At 34.6% G+C, this 12,769-nt stretch overlaps 1 protein-coding gene across 5 annotated transcripts in view; it reads right to left on the bottom strand.

Moving 5' to 3' along the window:
• si:ch211-1e14.1 overlaps positions 1-12,769 on the bottom strand; it is a 94,034-nt gene that overhangs the window by 32,882 nt on the left and 48,383 nt on the right. For all 5 annotated transcript variants that reach the window (XM_073929903.1, XM_073929900.1, XM_073929902.1 and 2 more), the window contains exons 10-11: positions 8,183-8,360; positions 6,062-6,246 (exon numbers count right to left, since the gene is read on the bottom strand). In XM_073929903.1, coding sequence (XP_073786004.1) covers positions 6,062-6,246; positions 8,183-8,360 — 363 coding nt within the window. The remainder of the gene's footprint in view (positions 1-6,061; positions 6,247-8,182; positions 8,361-12,769) is intronic.

Here is a 12,769-nt window from a genome sequence, read left to right on the forward strand (position 1 = left end):
CAAAATGATGTCACAATTTCTGAAACACATAACAACAAATCAAAATGTATTGTTTCTTTGATGCAACGCGTTGCAGACGCGGACAATTCGATATCGGTTCAATAATAATCATAACCGGTTATTCCATACTGACGTCATTTATCACATACTGTATGGTAGCTTACTATGGTGAGGGAGGAGAGCGTAACTAAAACGCTACAACTACTTAAAGAGCAGATAAATCTGCACAATTCACCGCTTATGTGTTTGCTGGACAGTCTCAGGGTGCCTTCACACCTACACTTTTGTTTCGGAACCTGTCTCGTTTGCCCAGTTAGCGTGGTTCGTTTGGCATATGTGAACAGGGCAAACGAGCTCTGTTCCGCGCCAAAGTAATCGCTCCGAGATCGCTTGAATGAGGTGGTCTCGGCTCGATTGAAACGAACCCTGGAGCGGTTCGATCGCAGTGAGAAAGCAATCCGATCCGAGCGCGGTTATATCACAGTGTTTTATGGATATGTAATAGGCTTATGGCTATATGAAGAGAGAATTATGAGTAGGGCGGGAAGTTTCGTGATTTTCCGGATGCCCGCAAACGAGTGATGATCTCCCGGTAATCTCGCATCTCCCTCCCGGTCCTCAATTAGGCATCGTCGCGCACCCTTCTCAGCCCACCCCACCGCATCTCTCCTCAGACACGTCGTGCGCGCGCACCCTGTCAATCACCACCAAACCACCACCTCTCCTGACAGCTTAGCGGGACGCTGCAAAATAAACCCTGACACTCTGACCAATGTAAGGAGAGTTTACTCGCACGTGACTTGTTTTAGCTCTTTTGGTCCGATTAGAAACTTTGCAGTGTGAAAGCGAACCGCTCCAAGAGCAAAGAGCAACAATGTAACAATTGTAATCTCTGTTTCGGAACAACTGAATCGATTCACAGGTGTGAAAGCACCCTGCCACATACAGAAAAGTACACCAGAACCCTACTAGGAAAAAATGAAAGCTATAAACTCTCACTCTCCATGGCAGCTTTGACCTGCTGGCGTGTTCGTAAGGTAACGTTTTATCTCCTCTCCCAGCTGTTACAACAATAATGTTACTTGTGGATCCAGACTCGAGCATGTCTACAGAGCGAGTTTTCTCCACCGCATCTCCATGTATAATGGATCAGCTATTTGCTGCAGCCGTTTAACATCAGTGTCTGTGCCACTATTTGTTGAACAGCTTGAACAGAGCCGCGCTGACCATAAGAGCCAATCGCAGTCTTTTCTGTTGAGCGCATGATCAATCACAGGCATTTAAAAACTCGCTTAACAAGGCTCAAAAAGCAAGCGGGATAATATTTACATTAGTTTATTTGCTATTAATGCTCATGTTGTTCTGTGCATGTACTTGATTTTTTTGATGAGTTTAGAAAGAGTGTTTTCTTTAAGCAGGTAAAATTAAAGGTACAGTTCATACATCTAGCTGCTTGTATTAAAGAACAAAATTGTATTACAAACAATATTTAAATATAAATAAATTAATAAATTATCAAATTGAATACAATAATTATTGTGTTGTTAAGTAAAATATCAAATTATGTGTGGAAAGCATCGCAAATGTACCGTGATATCGAACTGAACTGAATCGAGGACATTAATCGTAACCGAACCGTGAGACCAGTGTAGGTTCACACCCCTACTGCAAACAATGCTATACTGTCCTATGCTGTCATTGTGTCAAAAGTGATTCATTCTATTCTAAAGCTTAGTTATAGTCTCAAATAACTTTATGGTCAAACTATCATAACAGCGTTTTATTTAATGATTTCATCTGTCGCCATTTGATGTTGGGGAATTGCAGATCTTGTGCAAACGTATCCATATAACTAAGATCAGATGTTTTCCTTACTGTGTTTTTATCAGCACTGTCATTTTTTGTCCATTTCTTTGGTTATTGAGAGTAAAGCAAAGCAATTAATAGGTATTTACAACATTTTTTTAAACATTAAATTAATTTTAATTGTATGTTCCAACTGGTTTTCATATTACAGGAAAAAAATGACCTTTTTTAAAACAATATCTTGCACAGATATAGAGAAGACATATATAAGAAGATATTAGTTTAGAATTAATTAGGGGTCAACAAATGATGACAATTTAAACTTTTACTGTGACAAATATCTCAAATCCAGAAAGTATCTACCCAATTAAGGAATAAAGTTAAAAGAGCGTCAATTGAAGAAAGCAAGTACACTACTGTTGGGAATGTGGATGAGAGTGCGGGAAGTTCTAGAGGGCAGTGAGTATGCTTTTAAGAGCATGCATGAAGCATGTAATGACTTAAGAGTTGAGAGTTAAAGGGCTAGAGGCGCAGCTCTGGATAAGAACATCACTGCTGACAGTGAACCAAACAGCATTCATTACTGCTGTGATTCTCTGCATGACAGCAGCAGGATAGCAAGATTTAGAATGACTAGTCATGCCCCAATTCAACTGATTTTAAAGAAAGGGTACTCGTAAGCCGTGTGGGATATTATATAACAGCTAAAATCTAAATATAAAGCATGTGTGATAAGTTGTTGATATATATAACTGTATAATTGTAATTATTTTTCAGATTTTTCCCAAGTGCTGTTTAGCAGAGCAAGGACATTTTCACAGTATTTGTTTTCTTATCAAGAAGTATTTCTTTTAATTTCTTATTTCTTTTCATTTAAAAAATGTTTTTCAAAGGTCGGTATTATTAGTATTTTTTAATTGGCTACAGAACAAACCATTGTTGTACAATAATTTGCCAAATTAATAAAAATTTTAAGCTGAATTTTAGTGTAATAATAACAAGAACTGTCATCCCAGTAAATTAAAACAAAAAGTTATTAGAAACTACAGCGTAAAAAAAAAAAAAAATTATATGAAAAGAGTCATGACAACAAATGTTTTATGCTACTTTCACTTTTTCAATAGATTAGTCAGGTTTAATGTAATATTTATTTTGTCAGTTTGACTGAGGTTGAAATGACAAGAAAAAGGGACTTTGATTTAACAAAAAAGTTTTTTTCTTTTTTTTTTTAACCAGATTTGTTTTTTTACCAGGGTAATTATCAAAATAAAATCTTAAAAATATTCTCTGATCGGTGCAATAGCCCAGTTGTTAGTGCACTGACATATGGTGCAGAAGCACTCCAGGCATCCCAAGCTCAAATCCCAGCTCGTAGACCTTTCCCGATCCTACCCTCCTCTATTTCCCACTTCACTCCGTCAATTTACTGTCCTGTCAAATAAAGGCAAAATTCCAAAAATAAACCTTAAAAAAACTAACAAACTAACTCTCAACCCCCCACCACCCACACACAGACAAAAAAAATTATATATATAATATATATAGCAAATAATATTTGACTAGATCCTCATTCATTCATTTTCTTGTCAGCTTAGTCCCTTTATTAATCTAAGGTTGCCACAGCGGAAAAAAACGCCAACTTATCCAGCATGTTTTTATGCAGCGGATACCCTTACAGCCGCAACCCAGTACTGGGAAACACCCGTACACTCTTGCATTCACACACACATTTACACACAACGGCCAATTTACTTCATCCAATTCACCTATCGCACATGAAACCGGAGCACCCAGAGGAAACCCACGCCAACACGGGGAGAACATGCAAACTCCACACAGGAATGCCAACTGGTACAGCCAGGACTTGAACCACTGACCTTCTTGCTGTTAGGCGACAGTGCTAACCACTGAGCCACCATCCCACTTTCGTACAAAACACTAATTAGTCAATTCTGAAACATGTAGTTTAGCTCAGGCTTACACTCAACTTAAACAAAATCCAGGAAAATTGGATATAGATAAACATCAGAAAGAATGGATAAACATTTATTTCACTACAAAGATGACGCAGCAACTTGTGGGAATGTTTGACTATTGACTTAATGAATGACTGAATCGAATTGCTGAGATGAACTGTCTGTTTGCTAAATGAATGAGAATTCCCAATGCCAAGAAAAACTGTGAGCCTGAATTCACGAAGTAGCAGATAGCCGACTACAAAACACATCCTCGCGTATCCAACTCTGATCTTTCACAGCTGGCTGGCATCCGGCGAGAGACTCATTTAAAACACTCTGGGAGAGACAAGATAAGCAGCTCAGACTCACAGGAGCCCACAGACTGATTAGCAATATCACTAAAACATCGGCAGAAATGGTGGACAGAAACAAAACCACAAAATGACCATTGATTTACCTCACAGCAACAAAAAAAGTCCCATGAAATTAAAATACTTTTTTTTAAATTTTATTTTATGATCGGTATGTTAGTCTTAAGGATATCTCAAGTTATAGTGTGCTCCAAAACAGAGACAAAATTCAGATTTCATCATCCAAAACTTGGAAGTTTATATCCAAGCAGTTTGTCACTAAATGGATCAAATGGATTTTTCATCAAATCTTCTGGCTAATGAAATGCTCTTTAGTATCTGACATGTCCAGCCCCCTTCAAGACGCTTCTTATTTGCTTTGTATTTGATGCCCTTGAGCTCTCACTGGCAGATCTGTGATAAAAGATAAACGCTATTGGAGAAGCTACCCTGTGTTCCATCCTGTCTTCATGTTTTAGGCCCAATTCTATTTTTTACCCATTCCCCTTCCCAGTACCCCTTGAAACAGAGTTTGAAGGGCAAGGGCTTTAAAATTGACCCCTAACAAATGGGACACCACTACAACACCAGCACACGTCATCAAGTGTAGTTGTGATCTCTTACTTTATATAAGATCGACAACGGCAACTGCTGCAGTTCTAGTTCTAATTCTAGTTGCGTTATTTTTTTTGTTTTTATCTTCAGGAAGTCAACGATATCATGTTATTATAACCATATAATGTGGCAATAAGCTTGTAGCTGTAACATTACTGTGCATTTACACCATGGCCACATTCGTCTATGTAAACACAAGGAAACAATGTAATACCAGACACTGTAAACAGGTCCTTCCAAGCCACTAGACTTTTCTGACAGTGTATTTGAGTGTCACCGAATGACAGACGGAAAGTATGTTGTGCGACTGCTGTACAGGAGTTATTATTACTATGGATTATAGATAGAGAAATTTAGCAGATTTTTTATTACTTTTTTTTTTACAGCATGACAATAAAACACGAACGCTGTTATGAACGTATTCAAAACATAGACTTGTTTGTTGTAAAACTTTTTAATAATGCCAAAAATGCTAATTTGTGCATTTCCTGACTCGCGCATGCAGCCATGTTGCAGTTCTAGATTGTGTAATCTGGAAATTTTTGTACCCCTTGGTTTCTAGTGTGGTCCTGGAAAATCTCAGTTTCAAGGGCTATCTAACCCTTTGTCTTAGCTCTATGCCTTAGACCTAAAGAGAATTAGGACACCCCTACCCCTTCACATGAATGCGCAAAACAAGGGGTGAGGGGAAAAGCTAAGGGGTAGAATTGGGATTGGTGGGGCCTTAGTTAAGAATACGTCAGCCAAAAAAAAAAAAATCTGAAAATCTTAACAACTGGCCCAATCAACCAAATATCTCCAACACAAAACCATGCTTAAGGTTTTAAAGTCTGTGTAAGCTGGAAGTTGCTAAGACTAATATTTCAATATTAGTATTCATTATTCAGTATTGATGTACTTGCAAATTAAACAAAATATTGAGTAGGGGGGTGGGGCTTTCTTTTTGCACATCGTTCCCTAGTAGGGGGGGCGTGGTTAAAAATAATGTGGCTAAATCCTCCAAATAGACACCAATAGAGAAAGACCAACAATTCAAACGGGGTAGATAATTTGAGTGAAGATTACCAAAACAAACTTTTTTCAGTGGATTAACTGGCAAAGATTAATTGTCCAACTGAAGAATAACAATGTGCACTAGCAAAACAAACATTGTACAATTAGATTTCACAAAGACTTTAACACTAGAAAGTGAAGAAATAATCTTAATTAATGCTTTTGCAATATTTCTCCATGGAAAATGACACTGAGAATAATCACAATTTTTAAAATAGTGTATTGAAGTTCAAAATCCCAGTATTGTGACAACACCACTTGTGTTTTCGCATCTCTCACCTTCTGTCTTTGCTGGACGGTGCTCACAGTGTCTGGCTGGAACTCCAGTTTGTCAGTGCGACATAGTTTCCAGTACAAGATGCTTATAATAATGACAACCAACAGCACTGGGACCACCACTCCTATGATTATCCATGTGTTGGTCTTCTCTGTGTCTGAAGGAGGTGAGGCCTGTTTCTCCACAGCTGGACATACATGAGGACAAAGAGGCATACATGTCAGTGACTAGGGACAATATATAAAAAAGAAGAAAAAAAGAAAGAAAAAAAAACAAATAAATAAATTAAAATAAATAAATAAAATAATAATAATAATAATAATAATGTAAAATGCATATATAATATTATTATTAAAGTGAAGTCTAAAAATAGAAAAGCAAAAAAAAAAAATTATGTTCCTCGTTAATATATGCTCCTTTAGCATTTGATTAACTTTTATTAATAATTAAATTAGAAAAAAGTATAATATACTTGTATGTAAATTGATAATTATGTACATTCTCCTTTTATATTATTTTCTTTAAAATAATTCTTTTCTCATTTAATTCTCCTTGTTAAGAAATGTGAAGTGATTTTGTTGTATAATGAAACTGTAGTGTACATGCTGGTTCTTGTTATTAAAGCAAAAAAGGAAAATATACAGTAATATTATCAAAAACATTGTTATAAAATATTGTTCACAGAAAAATACTACTTTACAAGGAATTCAATTCATAAATTTAAACGATTTGCTTAAAACAGGATTAATTTAAAAACAAAGCCAGTGGATGTCATAATAAATGATTTATTGACTTGTATCATAATTAATGATTTGTTAAAAATAGAGGAAAAGAGGAACAAAAATATTATCAGTAAAACTACTATCATATTGTAGTAAAAACCCAAACATTTGTTTATAACAAGCTACTGAAATGGTTTAAAACATCAGACAATTAAAAAACACCCATTTTATGTCTAATTAAATAAAAAAAAAGAAATAGTCACAATTCTGAGAAAACCCACCCCTTGGGGGTGCAAAAAATAAATAAATAAAAAAACAAGGCAAAGCAAAACAAACATCAAAAAACAACAAAAATCAAACAAAAAACAAAACAAAACAAAGAACAAAACAAACAAAAACATAACAAACAAAAACAAAACAACAAAACAAACAAAACTAAGATAAAAACAAAAAAACAAACAAAACAAAGCAAAACAAAACAAAGCAAAACAAAACAAAAAACATTTCAGTCTCAATTCTGAGAAAAAAAAATTACTGGGAAACACCCATACACTCATTCACACACATGTGCATGTCTTTGGACTTGTGCAGGAAACCTGAGCACCCGGAGAAAACCCACGTGAACACGGGGAGAACATGCAAACTCCACAGAAATGCCTGACCAAGCCGAGGCCTGAACCAGCAACCTTCTTGCTGTGAGGTGTCAGCGGTACCCACTGCGCTGCCCCCATATATATGTAATAATTTCTGGTATAATTTTTTTTAAATATCTGTCTCTTTTCAGTACTTTTGCTGTCTTTTTAAAAAACCAACATCCAAAAGAGTCTGAAAGTAACATGTAATGTAAGAGAAATAGTATAAACAATACATCTATTATCAACAGTACATCTAACATCAGACTGAATATTGATTTACATGAAAAAACATAAACCATCTACCAAAAACAAATAAACAGTATCATTGGTTTTGTGGTTTTGCGTCCACTAAACATCCATAATTTGGGTTAGTTCTGTTTTTCGCTCCACTTTAATTGAAGACCTATTAAGATTTAAGCTAAAGTTCAAAAATATCTATGTTATACAACAGGAAGCTCCTAAATTTAGTCTAATGAATCTAGTGTTTATGCTGTGGGTGATGCAGTTGCAAGCCCGCCACATATAAATGTTACATAAAAAGGCAGAGCTCTCTTGAGATGTCATGTTATCTGAACTCTCCTCTTTGAGGTTTCCAGCAGCAGAAATAAAGAAAGCTACAACAAAAACCTCTGCCTGCTATGTTAGCATCAAATCAAAAACATTACAATGATAACTCCCTCATCTTGTCTTACCATTATTGTATAGTTTATTGCAATTACGGTTTCTCTCCCACTGGTTATTTTGTAGTAAAAGAATGAATGCTCACGCTGTGCTAATATTCCCTGGATGCGGTATCCCATGATGATCGCTGCGTGCTGCACGTCAAGACTGTTCAGCATGTTGGCTGTGGTGGTGGCAGGAAGCCTCTGTCCGTTAGCTCCTTCCACAAAGTAGATGATCTCCAGAGGGTTGTCTGGCCCTACAAGATGGGTCGTCTGTACGATCTAAATGAAGTGGGTAGAAAAAAAATGGCTTGTTCACACAAAATTTATAAGGGGTTTAAACACAGTTGTGTGGCAACAGTGAGTGAATATATTCAGCCTCTAATGGTAAGAATTACTTATCTTTTTTATAATCACACATGATAAAAACAGTCTGCAGAAACACTTTGATTGACATTCTCCCTTTGTACATGTCATCAGAGAAGGAAAGCCCCGCCCATTCGTGACACTCTCTTCCTCATTAGCATAAACAGCCCTGTGTTAGAAGCAGTCATCCGCCATTAGAGTTTTGAATCTGTTGATATACTTATGCACAGGAATTTATAGCTCCGCCCTGTTTCTAAAATAGGACTGGGAACACAATCTCATTTGAATTTCACTTTTTATTCATATCACACATTAAAGTTCATTTAATATAAAGTCATAGAGTACACAACAATCTCTGGGCTTGCTGCATCACAAACACCAACATTTTAACAATTTATTAAAAAAACTAATCACTTTCTGGCCATTGGATATTAGGCTTTGACATATATATTGTGATCGTGATTTTCAAAAATATTAAATCGCTTTGTAAACGTTTATTATTACCATTTCACGAGTCTCCCCATTCAGTAGAATAGATAGCTTGGACCCGGAAGCCGCTTCGCGTGACGTCACACTTAACAAGCGGATATGAGTGATAACACAACTGCATATAAGAGCACATATGCAGTATTTTTCTCTAAGACACCCACATTGGCTTTTTTTACATTAAAAATGTTAATATATTGTATCTTGAAACTACATAATCATTGCATTGTACAATAGACTTTTTTTTTTACAAACATATTCAAATGTTGTATTTCAGAGCATAAAAAAGCAGTGCTTTGTCTGTAGGCTTTTTCTATATTCAGACACATTCTTATGTTTTCCGGTGTGCGTGCGTATTAGCCTCGATGTACATACTTGGAAATTTAAACTAGCGCACAGTTGGCTACTTAGCATAACTTTGTTTAATTGCAGCAGTTTCGTTTTGTTCCGTGCAAGAGAAATGCTGCTTAAAAGCCTTTACGTTAAAACTGTGACGAATTAAAGTGCTGGTTATAGTGAAATCGAAAAATCGTTGCATCCCTATTATTAATGTCAGTGCACAGTATAAAAGACCTTTTCTACAAACACATCCAAATGTTTTTGGCTGCTTGCGTCACTCGCTTATGGTGACTCACGCTCTGTGAAGCCTTCTACTGCAGCTCATGCTGTATTGAACAGAAGCACGTCACTTCATAACTATAGCGGCCATTTTTTGACTGAACTAAATTTATTTTTGATGTTTTGGCGATTATTTGGAGGGCCGGAATAAATTGCCTTGAGGGCTGGGTTCGGCCCGCGGGCCACTAATTGAATAGCCCGGCTCTAGGGACATCAGACACTTATTTTGTCTTGTAAAAAGATAGATAGGTCCCCTTTAAAGACCACTTAGATATTTAGATTAAAAAATAGTTTCTAGTCCAAATATCTAAAAATTCCTAAATCAAGAAGACGATTGTTACGTTTATATGACGTTATTCAGTTTGGATGAGTTGCTAGTTTCGTTTTGCATTGTTAGGATGCGCGGGTTGGGTGTGTTGGATGTCAATGCCTTCTCGGACATTGAAGGTTTACTTTTAGTTGTATTTTGTAGTTCTAGGGGAGGAGTTTAATGGGTTAGTTAGATTTTTGTTTTAATCTTTTCTTTTGTTTGGCACAATCCCATTCTCTTTGTCCTCACTATGTCTGTTAAACTTGGTTAAATTTTTTTGTGAAATTGTTATTTCTTATGCCTACTTTTTAAATATCCACAGCTTGTATTTATTAAACAAGTTCACTTAAATAGCACTTTTATGTCTTGTTGTTCCGCATCCATTATAAATGGCAGCAATAATTACAACTGGCTTAATGTTTTCCTTTTTTCCTTTTTGTTTCCCTTCGACCATAAAAAAGTAACGAAAGGGATGTAACAGCGGGCAAAGCATTTCTAGATGAGCAAAAAATATAGTCTTGTTTTCTGAAATAATAAATCGCAATTAAATACATTTTTCATTTAAAACAAAAAGCTAAATAATCTGCCAATGGGGTAAGCAAGCGAATCTCGTTTTCGCTTTGAAATAACTTGAAGTTACGAGACAAAAACATTGTCATTGTTTACAAGCTGCTTTTTGTAAACAACACTGAAGTAAAACTAAAATTGTTAAATAGAAATTTAATAGAATGCTAAAATAGAAACCAAAACTACACTGGAAAAGAAAAGCTGTGTGACTTTTGAAAAAACTGAAAATTTAAACAATCCAAAATTAAAACCTAGAAAAAATAAAAAACATTCCCAGACTCTTTTGTGTAGGAGTTTATAGAGATACCTAATTTACATTTCATAATAAAACTATTAGTTGAGTTTTGCCTGAATATGTCTTTTGGCCTCTAGAAGTGCAGATAGTAACTGACTTGTATTTATACAGGGAATTAGGATTTCTTTAATGATGAAAACATTACTTACATCTTTAACTCCCATTTAATTTAAAATCAATTCATTTAAGCTGAAATGAAAACTGAAAATATAACAATAGAATCTAATTCAAAATATGAATAAATACCAATGCTACACAGTATATAAATAGTAATACAATCTATTTTTTAAAATAATGGTAACACTTTAAAATAAGGTTGTATTAATTAACGTTCATTAATTCATTTATTAACATGAAAAAACTATAAATAAAACATTTATTACAGTATTTGTTCATGTTAATTCATGTTAGGTAATGAAAATGTAATCATTCATTGTTACTTCATGTTAACTCACGGTGCATTAAGTAACATAACAAGGATTAATTTGGCTTTTTAATAACGCAGAAGTAAAAGTTGAATTATGATTAATAAATACTGTACAAGTAATGTTCATGATTAGTTCATGTTATTATGTACATTAACTAATGAAAGTTAACTGTAAAGTGTGACTAAAACAATTAATTAACAGTGTCAATACACTTGCTTTTCATTCAAAGGAATGTCTGAGCTATTCTTCAGAAGTCAAACAGCTTTGAACTGTCAAAAGAGAGAGTAAATGGGAACTGTCTTTTGTGGTAAATTATTTCTTTAACCTTTACTTTAATTTTTTAACTGCTCTAATTAATCCTAACACACATAAAAACACACAAATCTACACACATATGAACCGGCTACAATTAGCCCTTTAAAATGTAAATGTCTTACCGGACAAAAACCTAAAAAGGCTTTTAGAGGGTCTAAGAAATGAATCTAATATGTTTCTAGTCTCCATAGTTATTGGGGTGGAAAAAGAGAGTCCATGTGTTGAGCTTCACCTGAGTTTGACCTACATTAAGAGCCCTGAGTAGTGAACCCTCACCGGACAGAGATGTTAAAAGCTCATTTTGAAAAGTGCTGCTACAGTTCCTCATGGTGCATTACAATCATAATAATATCATAATAACATCCAGGTTTAGCAAACTGTCATCATCTACAGTATGTAAAGACCCTAGACGTGATGTCCTCTCAAAAGAGCACTTTTAGAAACCAAACATTTGTTGTTTTTACTTTGTAATATTTCTATAATTTGAGAGATTTTGTTAAATGACAATAATAAAATTTTGTTTATTTGTAAGTCTTGGTGATTTTCTTGTGATTTATCTGTCATTACTTGTGGATGTTAACAAATAAATACAAATGAATTATAATTCCTCAAATTATATTATAGTTCCTAAAAATTTGGGCCGCGGGTTGATGACCATGGAAAAAATGTGGGTCCCATGGCCAAACCAGTTGAGAACCACTGCTTTGTCATATCAAACATGCACAAAGTACAGTGTTTGTGCAATGTATTTAGCTGGTAGTTCGGGTCATCACTCAGGCTGTCTATTACAGTGTTATGACAAATAAATCTTATTTATAAAATAAAACTTCATTTACATATTACTCTTAAATACTCACAAATATACTTAAATTAATCGTAGATGATATATAGTACAAACAATCCAATACAGATGCTTGAAATGCAGCTTTCTAATGACAGGTTGATCAAATATCAACCACAATTTTTTTTTTTAAACTGAACATCTATCACGGTTTAGACAATATTCTAGGTTTTTGCATGAGATATATATATATATATATATATATATATATATATATATATATATATATATATATATATATATATATATATATATATATTTTTTTTTTTTTTTTTTGTGCAATAAACAAGCCTTTTCTGAATTTGGTTATAGAGTATTAACCATCCAATTATTTATATCAGTTAAACAATCATAGTAGTATTAGATGAACACATTATGTAGCATATTTCTCCCTATTTTTCGAAATAAAAATACTGCTTAAATTGCCAACGAAATGTTTTGCATTTTTTATGAATGGCTTAATTC

This window comes from Danio rerio, chromosome 18, assembly GCF_049306965.1.
Source record: "Danio rerio strain Tuebingen ecotype United States chromosome 18, GRCz12tu, whole genome shotgun sequence".
Classification (NCBI taxonomy): Eukaryota; Metazoa; Chordata; class Actinopteri; order Cypriniformes; family Danionidae; genus Danio; species Danio rerio.